General features: G+C 43.8%; 1 protein-coding gene across 9 annotated transcripts in view; it reads left to right on the top strand.

Annotated features, from left to right (window-relative positions):
* TMEM94 (transmembrane protein 94) overlaps nucleotides 1-12,075 on the top strand; it is a 97,470-nt gene that overhangs the window by 25,809 nt on the left and 59,586 nt on the right. For 4 of the 9 annotated variants that reach the window (XR_010591758.1, XM_065562757.1, XM_005297481.5 and 1 more), the window contains exon 3: nucleotides 3,369-3,533. The exons of 3 other annotated variants lie outside the window; for them this stretch is intronic. Coding sequence is in view for 5 of the 6 variants with exons in the window: in XM_065562757.1 (XP_065418829.1) it covers nucleotides 3,369-3,533 (165 nt within the window). In the remaining variant the exon portion in view is untranslated. Of the gene's footprint in view, nucleotides 1-3,368; nucleotides 3,534-9,031; nucleotides 9,052-9,142; nucleotides 9,260-12,075 lie in introns of those variants that run through there. 2 more of the 9 variants (XM_024101771.3, XM_065562758.1) reach the window with 2 other exon arrangements.

The raw sequence follows: 12,075 nt of genomic DNA, 5'->3' as shown, positions 1-12,075 counted from the left end.
CAGAGGGGAAGGTCTCTGGACTGTTTCCCGACCCACAGGGTGAATCTGTGAGGTGAGCAAATCCGCCAATAAGCGCAGGACCCACCAAGGTAGAGGAGGAACTTCGTCACAATACACAACCAGATACAACTTGTGATGCTAACTGCTAACATCTTTGACGTCAATCCAACAAGGGAGGGATGCTTGTGTATCATGGATGGTTGTCCTGTGTAGCATACCATAGGATAGTGATCTCTAGAAAATATGGTACAACAAGAATAGTAGAATTAATTTATTTCCATTATCTTGGGTTTGCTACTGAAGACTGGGGTGTTGGAGCCAGGCTGAAGCCAAACAGAGTTGGGAAAAAGTTAAGACCTAAGCAAGATAAAATAGTTTTTTCCCTCTCTTTGACATTTTAAGGTTCTGACTCAACACTAAGCAATAGGGTTTAACTGTTTACTTACTAGGAACTGTGCAGAAAAGAGGATGGAAGAGAGAATTGTGCAGTTTAAGATGATATCATCTAGGAAACAAAATGCCTGGAGAGAGATACAGGCTGTCTCTTCTTACACCCCCACTCCACTCTCTCTCTCTCTTGCAATGACATTAGATACACTCTCTGCTTTCCTTCAACTTTGGCCGTAGGTATTTATAAGGTTACATACAAATATGTGGCTCAGCACAAGTGTAGAGAGAAGAGCCCTTAGAACTGGTGATACTATGTGATCACCTGGGTCTCTGCCTGTAGATTTGGTTCTTAATGTGGGACCCAGGGTCTCTGCACTTAAGATTTGAAATGGAGGACTTTGCTGATGCTCGTGACACTTTGTCTGCCGTGCAATCCTGGGTCCCTTAAATGCTATGCTGCTGTGGCACTGATCTGATGCCAACAGCCAGCCTACAACCATGCAGGTCACACCCTGGCTTCCACCACAGAGTTACTTTTGCAGGGTGACCCCAACACCCTCCGCCTCCACCCCCTATTTCTGTCCTGCAATGTTCCAGCACTCTCCTGGAACACTCAGAGAAGCTACTAAGTTTGCTGCTTCTTTGAAGAGACAGTAACCAGCAACTCATTAATTTAACCTGGGTTTGACAAACACTCTGTTTTAATCAAAGCACTGAATTGTTTTATAATAAAAGTAAAACAAGTTTATTAAAAAAAGAAGTCACAGGTTTAAATGATACCAAGTATAAGGAATAAATATAGAAAGAGTTACAAGCAAACAATAATAAAAATATGCTTCTAAAACTAAAACTTAATTTCAGCAAATTACAATCTTTGCCTAAGCAGGTTTCTTACTATACTCAGTTCCCAGAGACTTCAATCCCCCACCCACTTGAGTGAAGGATCCAATGTTCTGTGGTTTCAAGAGCTCTGGTCATTTTAGTCCCTCAATGGATAACTATGGGGTTCTCTCCCCTTTCTTTTTAGAGTCCAGTAAACATTTTAAAAGTAGGCTCAGACAAAGCTTCTCTCTCCTGTTGAGGGGTAGACACCGTGATATCTTCCCAAAGTTCATTGACCCTGCTTCAAGAGGCAGGAAGGCTTCCTGGGGGTGCAGTCTCCATCCCCCATCAAGATTAAGTAGTCGTCTTTCCTCACTTGCTCTCTCGATGGTTTTGTTTACCTTGTACGTAAATGTGCTTTTCTTTGTATGGTCATACTTTGCCTAATTTACAACAGAGACACATTCACATTCAATTAGGCGGAACCACGTTTCTTTGTCTGGAACAAGTCTGGCTTGGACACTGCTTGCCAAATACAGTTTAAGAACACATTTGCAGCACACATCTATTAAGTCCTTTGTGGGTTTACAGTACATCCATCATGCAACAGTATTAATGCTCAGTGAGTTATTAGTTTTCCAGTGATCTATTACATGCTACCTTTTGGGTATATATCATGATGACTGTGTGGCAATGGCATTGTGGTGCTCTGAGAATCACATACTGATTTAGGCATATGGAGCTCAGAAAAAAGTCAACAAACCAAGGTTCAGTCATTACTGAGGCCTGTGACTGACACAGAGGGCAACACATTTGGTCAATCATGGGTTTAAGCAGAGCTCTACTGTGCAGCCTGTGGTCACCCTTCTTGTGAACATGAAGCTGTGGCCAGTGGAGAGTGCTGATGCTAGCATGCAATGCTCCAGCTTTATCGAGTAGCCAAGCTACACTACATGTAAAACTCTTACTCTGCAGAGGTGGCTGCTGTGTATTCAAGAGGTGGGTGGTTGCAATCTGCTCCATTTTACACAGTTAGGTACGACTCTCAGGATTTTGTTAAGCTGTCAACATGGCCATTGGTTTGGTGACGTGTGGGTGCCCCGTCCTAACCCCAGATTCAGGGTCCTTCCTATCTTGAATGGTAGTACAGTAATTGTTAAATATTTTTCTTTCAATTAGGATCAGAGCCCCTTGAAATAGAAGTTGTACAAATACTTACGGGTCACAGTCCCTGCCCCAAATATGTAATGATTAAGTTATCCCATAGAGGGGAGCATCTGCATAACAGGATTAGAGTGAGGCAATGGGATAGGCTCCTTCTTATCATCCCAAAGATCCATTTGTCCATTCCCCTGTAGTGTTTTTCCAGTTCCACCCCGGGCTTCTTGTATGTGCTCTCTGTCTCCACTAATCTCATGCCCTCCATGAGCTCCTGTGTGGTCAATGACCCAGGTCTCAGTAAGTGGCAAGCCTCAGGCACAATGCGCTGCTATTAATAACCTGCACTGCACCTTCTGTTTGAGCTCCCAAGGCGCTCTCTATGAATATTTGATGCTTAGAGGGGCACCTGCCACTCTCTGCATCCTGAGTGCTGCTGGGATGCCCTGCTGGGAACAAGAGCGAGGGAGAGAGAAACATCAGCTCAGCTTGGCAAATCAGGCCTGTAACCTTCCTGAATCATTTAAATAATAATAACTTTAAAAAATTGAGCTTGAGCCCCAAGGCTCAACACATTAATGGGGAGATAGAACTTGATAGATCTTTTCCATCTCTCTCTAGTCTACCACGCTGGCCAGTGCTGGCTTCCCCCCTGTAGTGTATTTGCTAGCATTTTGTCCTGTCTAGTTTGCCATCGGCTTTTCCATATGTCCTTATCAGTCAGTATCCTCCCTTACTGCATATGCAGATGTATCTGCATATATGCACACACACACACACAAGGTATCTGGCTGTGTCGGCTCCATTTGATGAATGGGTCATTCTTACAGACATCTGGTGTGATCCTGTATGAACTTTCTTCGTTTTTTCCTCCCCATCGCTTCACCCCCACCCCTCATCCACCGCCTCCTTGCTGGATCTGCAGCGTGACTGGAAACAGGCTGAATTAATCAGCAGATTGGTGCTTCACTCTGCTGCTCCTGTCTCTTTCTCTGCAGCGCTGGGCTCTGTGCATGTTCTCTCGCCCTCTCTCTTGCTCTCTTTCTCTGAGGGCCGCAGTACTAGAAGTTGCTGCTGAAGGTTCCAAGTGGTGCAGGGATTCAGCCCAGATGCTCTTTAAACAGGCAGATCTGTGGATGCCCCACCAAGGCAAACGCTGCAAAGTAAGTTTCTCTCCCTTAACGTTTAAATTCAAGATGGCTTGTTTTTCCCCTGCAGCCTTCCTGATCAGATGGTGCATGAAGGGTCCTGAGGGTTTGGGGAAGGATCTTAGGGCAGGAAATGGAGCACTGAATGGGGGCTTCAGATGTGATGGGGTTTTAGCGTATGGGGTGGGGGAACAGGGAAGAAGCTTTTAATCAAACTGAAGATTGTAACCTTAAACCCACTGAATGGAATCTCAAACAGTCTGAGCTACTGAGTCCTGCATTGCTGCCTCTGTGTTCAATGACTCAAGTTTATCTGTATTTTTTAAATGGTTAGCCCTGGAGTAGCCAAAAGCCCCCTACCCTGAAAAGTGGGACTTGCAGTAGACTAGATTGTGCCTAGCCTTAGTCCACAAGTCCTTAGCTAATGAATGGGAGTTAGGGAGGAAACAAAGAGGGTAGTGAAAGATGTGCCGAAGTTTGGAAAATTTCTTAGCATCACCTGCTCCAGGGAGGTGGATTAACAATTCTTGGACTAAATTCAGCTGTGGTGTAAAGGGGTGCAATTCCCACGGAGGCCAAAGTGAATTTGGACCTCTGCCTCTTTTCTGGCTTTAGGGAAATACTGTAAATATATAAATGCTAATAAGAAATGGTTAACAATTACATAGCACAAACATTCACTAATCCTCCAAGCTCCCTTGTGAGATATCTAGGTAACTAGGTTCAGGGATTTGCTGCTAGAAACAGGACCAAAGGGACAGACTGGAGAAGGTGCAGATGAAAAGTGGACTGTTACCTGGGGAGTTGTTTCTTCCCTCTTTGTTGAATAGCCACTAGAGAGAGAGAGAGTGTGTATGTGATTGAGGGAGTGGAAAGTGTTGGGCTTTGCATTATTGGTGCAGAGTGGTTTATCACGGCTATTGGCATCTAACTCCCTGCTTTAAAGCAAGCTTTTAAAAACACTTCTTTGAATGTCATTATCTGGATTAAATTAGAATCTGTTTACAGCAAGATCCAGTTCTGATTTACAGGCCCTGTCAGTGCTGCTCTGGCCAGATCTCTTGTAGATTTGCAGACCCCACTAATGCTGTCGAGTCGGTTCACAGTGTCAATCTGTGGGCCCTGTTAGTGCTGAGTAGCAGGGCCTCTCAAAGCCAACTTCCAACCCACAGCTCCTGCATTCTCCCAGTTACCGGGCGAGGCATAGGAGCTCCTCTGCTACAGCACAGGGTGGAGTCCAGATTGCTTTTCAAGTTGCTCCTGCAGGTGGACAAGGTATAGGGAGTTCTGTTTACCATTGTGCTCTATATTAATCTGGGCAGCGCTTTCTAAGGGTCACATGTGCACCCAGGTAGAGCCAACATGCAGCTTGCTGTGGTATTTGTCTATTTCATTGGATTTGGGACCACTAGTAGCTAAGCTGAGGCCATCAAATTCATGACATGTGATTCTTAAAGTATGGTTAAGGTCTGTACCCGGTGCTCCTTCCAGCACCTGTTCCTGCTTGTTAAATGCTGAAAGTCATGGTCCTTGCAGAGATATGGTATGTTTTGTGGACCTGTGTGCTTTATTGAGAGATCAGAATGTATTTTCTCTATGCTTTCCTGTGGCATTCATCACTGTAGTATCTGATATCGGGGGTAGCCGTGTTAGTCTGTATCCATAAAAACAACAGGGAGTCTGGTGGCACCTTAAAGACTAAGATTTATTTGGGCATAAGCTTTCATGGGGAAAAAAACCTCACTTCTTCAGATGGTTTTTTACCCACGAAAGCTTATGCCCAAATAAATGTGTTAGTCTTTAAGGTGCCACTGCCTCCTTGTTGTTTTTGTAGTATCTGGGCACCTCCTAAATGAATGTATTTATCTTCGCAACACCCTTGTGAGATAGGAAAGGATTATTATCCCCATTTTAGAGATGTAGAACTGAGAGAGTCTATGGCAGAACCAACAGCAGATCTCAGCTCTCCTGAGTCCCAGTCCAATGTCTTAACCAAAAAATCATCCTTCCTGTTTATTCAGTGTGGAGTGTATGTGTGTGTGTTGGGGGGTTTTACAGTCCAGGTCACTGAACAGGCATTATATTGCCAGGAGCCAGGAATCAGACCTTGTTTCAGCAGCGTGTGTGTGTTCACGAGGAATGAGTATGAGAAAGATATTAGGGATGTAGATAGTGATGTGAAACTTGTTCTCATATTGACTTGTCCATTGGCCTTGCCCACCATATACCTATAATCTCGTACAGTGGGCTTGCCATTGCATACAATCTGTTCACTAACAAAGCAGCTGCAGTCAGACAGGGAGATCTAGTGTGCTGATGAAGGGTTTGAACAGGAACAAAATAGCTCTCTGCTATCACTAGTTTGTAATAAAAAATGTTGCCCCCGGGAAATTGCACAGTGTAGTGCATGTGATACCTGCCTCTGTGATGGGGACAAAATAAACAGACCATCTTGTCTCTTTCCTAACCAAGAATATGACTTGCAATGTTAAATGCAAATGTGTTTGATAAAGTACCCGCTTCTCACATGATTTTGAAACTGTGACTAATCCTTGTGTACCAGAAGGGCCTGATCCATGAAATAGATTAATAGCCTGCAAAATGTCAGTGTTTAAATTAAAAAAAGGCCTTCCTGTTTCTGTTAGAGGCATGCAAAATAGCCTTCAAAAAACGGGGAAAATAGTCTGCTGCCCCATTTTCCCTCTCCCATCCTTTTAATCTGAAAAAGATTTGAACCAAAGAGTTGCATAAATGAATTGTACTGTGTGTATCCAGGATTGGGAAAAGCCAGGCTATGGGGTATTAGAATGAGCTGCCCCGTGCTTCACTGTGTCTTAGACATGGAGTTGCAGTCTGTAGAGACCAATGTTTCTAATGAGTCTTCTGTTCCTCTTTCTTTCTTTTTAAAAAAAGTGTCTGTATTTGCACAGACATTTATAGTTATCTGATCCTGCAAGGTACCTGATCCTGCAAGGTACTCTATTACCTCAACTCCCCATGAATCTAAAGGGGAAAGAGGACATCCCACACCTTGCAGGATTGGTCTGTAAGTGGACATGTGCAGAAGCAAATGGGAAGGGAAATATTATAAATTGTTGTGCTTTTGGCCCAGCATTGTTTGGTGCAACAAATAAATATGTTGGCACGTAGGTGCTGGAACTGGGGAGTGCTGTCGCACTCCCTGACTTGAAATGGTTTCCATTCTATACAGGGTTTACAGTTTGGTTCAATGGCTCTCAGCATCCCTGTGTTAGCATGTAAATTTTTAATGGTTCTAGGAAAGCCTAGGGATTTTGTTCTCATTGCAGGTAAGCTCAACCAAGAGGCAATTTCCATACATCAGAGAAGAGAGTTGAAATAAATGTTGGGGAGAGTGTCTTAATACCTTTGCCCACGTGCACACACATGCAGTGAGCTGGGCAAAATTCTGCTTGCCTATATATATATATATATATATATATATATATATATATATATATATTTTTAAATGAGCAAGTAAAATACCATCCATCATAATGGTAAGACTGAACTGTTTTCATGGCACTTTTGAATGGCTGTGTGTGTTAGAGCTGGTCAGGAGCTCTCCATCAGTTTTTACATTTTTAATGGAAAATGCAGTTTCTGCAAAAATCAAAATTTTCTGTGGGGAAAACTTTGTGTTTTTTGGAAGAAAAAATTGTCTGTTGGGAAAATTGAAATGAAAGTGTTTTGTTTCAGTTCAACCCAAATCGAAACATTTCATTGAGTCAAACCGAATGTAAACGTTTCTTTTTGGGTCAATTCAACATTACTGTGTGTTCACCTGTGCTGCCACAGTGCCTCATGGGAACTATAGTTTGGATATTTCATACTCCCATTCTCTATGGGCTGTGTTATATGGCTGAACTACATATCCCAGGATATTATATGTATAATAAGTTTCCAGATTTGTCACTCTGTGTATCACTCTGAAGCCTAGAATGTCTGTTGAGTCAGGGTAGGCAATGGAAACAGATCCAAGCAAGGCTAAGAGCTCTTTCTGTTCAAAATACCACCAGGTTCAGTCATCGCTGGGTTTCATGGTCTGTTACCCTCCAGTTTTTAAGATTTTAGCCATTTTGACTTTACAGATTATACCAGTGTGGTGTACAGCTAGAGTGAGACATGTATCTATGCCATGCCAAGAGCCTTAGACCATTGTTATATTAAATATAACTCAACCAATCACCACCCTTACTCTACAGCTAATTTGTGTGTGACAGTTTCATTGGTTGTATGAGGGAGTCTGCACAGATTGTCCGACTGCCACACTGATGGGACAGCTCAGGCTTTCAGCTACTAGTATAATGTATGGGTCTCCAGGTGCCGAAGGAAGAGGTTGGAGTTGACCACAGCTATAGGTGCTTCAGCTATAGGCTGAAGGGAACAGAGATGACCAGATGGGGATTCACAGGAGCAACTAAACATTACAGGAAGAGAAGGCTTCCCTCCCTCTCAGGAGGTTTGTCAGATGGAACCTCAGGGAAGATTATGGGGGGCAAGGAGAGTCCCTTTGCTGTGAGCCAGGGGAAATGCAGTGTGCCAGGCATTTCTCCTACAGAATCTAGCAGATCATAATCAGCTCCTTAGACATCAACCAGCCCATAGATCGGCCTGTACTTGCGTGCTGCAGCCCCCGAGACAGTGGGTTGCCTGGTGTGACAGGAGCTGGTGATCTGCCAGGCTTTGCAGGAGGAGAGCCACATTGCAGCAGCGGAACTCCTCCCTTATTTCCTCTCATCTAACCAAGCAGGTTTATTGACTGGAGAACACAGGGAAGGGCTGGTGTTTCTGTACCATCTGATCCTGTGGTGCTGAATTGCTTTTCCTCCTCCTGCTTAGCCCCCTCTCATTCCTGCAGACCCCAATGAATTGGTTATGCTGGGCAGCAACTGAATCTAGCTACCCCTTTCTGCTGCTCGTTTGTGGCCAAACTGACCTGTAATTTGAAGTTGAAGATATTCACTGAAAGCAGAGGAAAGATGAACTAGCTGGCTCTTCTGTTCAGCACTCTCTCCACATATGCCTGTTAGTTTCCTTTCGAAAGTAAAATCATGAATGCCTTGCTCTTCTTGCACTGTTTTTTTTCTTAATAACTACTCTGTAGATTACAACCCTGGGTCAGACACAATATCATCCCTGTGACAAAGAGCTGTAATCATTTCGTTTACCTGGCTCCTGTCATTGCTGGTGAACTGAGTAGTAATAGGACAACGCTGGGGTCAGCTCCGGAGAGGCACCAATGTGTTTTACAAATGCTTGCATGTTCTCTGGGTCTCTTGGGTCAATGAAGAAAGTAGTTGGCTATTTTCTCTGTTGCATTTCCCCATTAAACATAAGTATGCAGGGGCAAAGGGAAGGTGCAGCGCTCTAATGAAGTTGCATGATATGGGGTGAGTATTTGATTTTGTTGTAACCTGGGATCTAGTTTTCGCTCTCTTTAGATGGAGTCCTATGCTGTATATGGAGGGGATATTTAGAAGTTGTCCATGTTCCCATGACCATGTGGCTGCAGGTTAGTCTTCAAGATGTCATTGAAGAAGTGAGTGTTTGAGATTTTTATTCGTGGACTAGCCATCTCACTGGTGCATTTGCTTTTTTACCAGTGGAGTCTCAGCCCTCTATCTCCTTAAGGAAGCGCACCTGCAGGTGATGAAAGGCTGAAGAGATCCATCTCTGAGACGCTGAAGAGCTGTCTGTTGTGCCATATGAAAAATGTAAAGGTGTGCTTTAGTGTATTTGAAATCTGTCTCCTTAGATGCTGATCACTGAATGGGGTGGCTGGATGGGAGTGTGCAGCGACTGATTTTGCTGTATCTGGGTACCTCATAAAAGAATATATTTATCTTCACAACACCCCTATGAGATAGGAAAGGATTATTATCCCCATTTTAGAGATGTAGAACTGAGAGAGTCTGTGGCAGAGCCAACAGCAGATCTCCGCTCTCCTGAGTCCCAGTCCAATGTCTTAACCAAAAAATCATCCTTCCAGTTTATTCAGTGTGAAGTGTGTGTGTGTGTCGGGGGGGTTGTACAGTCCAGGTCACTGAACAGGCATTATACCTAAAACTGTTCTTACCATGAGCTCAAGATGGTTCTCCCTGCTTGTCCTCTTCATTCCTGGACTTTTTTTCCCTGTTATTGACCTGAGATCCTGAAAGGTTGTGTCTGGGTCTGTAAGTAATGCCTGTCACTTGTGTTATGTGCCAGTGGTGTGCTAGATGCTTTTGCTATTTACTTGGTGCTCTAGGTGTCTCCATCAGATAGGGTAATGTTTGTTTTGGTGATCCCTCTCCTCTTTTAGCATTCTCCCCTCCACTTCCCCATCATAACTCTCCTTCCCTTCATTACCTTATTAAGCTTCCTACCCTTGTCCACAAGAGTCTTCTTTTGTACACCTACCCTTCACTTCATATAGAGCAAGGGTAGGCAACCTATGGCACATATGCCGAAGGCAGCACGCGAGCTGATTTTCAGTGGCACTCACACTGCCCAGGTCCTGGCCACTGGTCCGAGGGGCTCTGCATTTTAATTTAATTTTAAATGAAGTTTCTTAAACATTTAAAAAACCTTATTTACTTTACATACAACGATAGTTTAGTTATATATTATAGACTCATAGAAAGAGACCTTCTAAAAACCTTTAAATGTATTACTGGCACGCGAAACCTTAAATTAGAGTGAATAAATGAAGACTTGGCACACCACTTCTGAAAGGTTGCCCCTGATATAGAGTGACCCCGTGGCAAAAGAATGAAGGTGTTCCAGCTCTAAGATTTAGAGCTTGAAGGGGGCACATGAGTATTTCAGGGACCCATCTAGAGCTTTATACCTGCTTCTCCTTCCTTTGTCTGCTGTGTGACATTATGACATTTCCTCTTTATTGGGAACGTGTGTCTGTATTAGGCATTGGTGTGGAGTGCAGTCGTACCACACTCCAGTCTCCTCCATAGCCTATTGGTATATCTGTTGGAACTAGCTCAGTGGTGTCTAGGCACACTGCTTTTCAGTGACAATCCCTGTCATTATTGCTGTCCTATATTTTGTGTAGTAGAGGAGTTGCTGCTGTCAGTCCTTACCTGTGGCTAGCAGAATGAGCAACCTTCTTTGGGTATCAGAGTAACAGCCGTGTTAGTCTGTATCCGCAAAAAGAAGAACAGGAGTACTTGTGGCACCTTAGAGACTAACAAATTTATTAGAGCATAAGCTTTCGTGGACTACAGCCCACTTCTTCGGATGCATATAGAATGGAACATATATTGAGGAGATATATATGCACACATACAGAGAGCATGAACAGGTGGGAGTTGTCTTACCAACTCTGAGAGGCCAATTAATTAAGAGAAAAAAAACTTTTGAAGTGATAATCAAGCTAGGCCAGTACAGACAGTTTGATAATAGGTGTGAGAGTACTTACACGGGGAGATAGAGTCAATGTTTGTAATGGCTCAGCCATTCCCAGTCCTTATTCAAACCGGAGTTGATTGTGTCTAGTTTGCATATCAATTCTAGCTCTGCAGTCTCTCTTTGGAGTCTGTTTTTGAAGTTTTTCTGTTGTAATATAGCCACCCGCAGGTCTGTCACTGAATGACCAGACAGGTTAAAGTGTTCTCCCACTGGTTTTTGAGTATTTTGATTCCTGATGTCAGATTTGTGTCCATTAATTCTTTTGCCTAGAGACTGTCCGGTTTGGCCAATGTACATGGCAGAGGGGCATTGCTGGCACATGATGGCATATATCACATTGGTAGATGTGCTGTCCCTCCAGACCCATGAATATGATACAGTTCTGCGGTGACCTAGAATCCTACTTTCGACGTCTCCGACTCAAAGAATATTTCCAACATACCTCTGAACAGCATACTAACCCACAGAATCCTCCCTACCAGCACTACAAAAAAAAGGATTCTGCATGGACTCCTCCGGACGGTCGAAACAACAGACTGGATTTCTACATAGATTGCTTCCGTCAACGTGCAAAGGCTGAAATTGTGGAAAAGCAACATCACTTGCCACATAACCTCAGCCATGCTGAACACAACGCCATCTACAGCCTCAGAAACAACCCTGACATCATAATCAAAAAGGCTGACAAAGGAGGTGCTGTCGTCATCATGAATAAATTGGAATATGACCAGGAGGCTGCTAGACAGCTCTCTAACACCACATTCTACAGGCCATTATCCTCTGATCCCACTGAGGATTACCTAAAGAAACTACACCATCTGCTAAAAAAACTCCCTGACAAAGCACAGGAACAAATCCGTACAGACACATGCCTAGAACCCCGACCAGGGGTATTCTATTTGCTACCCAAGATCCATAAACCTGGATATCCTGGACGCCCCATCATCTCAGGCATTGGCACCCTAACATCAGGCTTGTCTGGTTATGTAGACTCTGTCCTAAGACCCTACGCTACCAGCACTCCCAGCTATCTTCGAGACACCACTGACTTCCTGAGGAAACTACAATCCATCGGTGATCTTCCAGAAAACACCATCCTGGCCACTATGGACGTAGAAGCCCTCTACACCAA

The sequence above is a fragment of the Chrysemys picta genome, chromosome 12, assembly GCF_011386835.1.
Source record: "Chrysemys picta bellii isolate R12L10 chromosome 12, ASM1138683v2, whole genome shotgun sequence".
Lineage (NCBI taxonomy): Eukaryota > Metazoa > Chordata > Testudines > Emydidae > Chrysemys > Chrysemys picta.
This window is presented reverse-complemented; position numbering and strand designations above follow the sequence as displayed.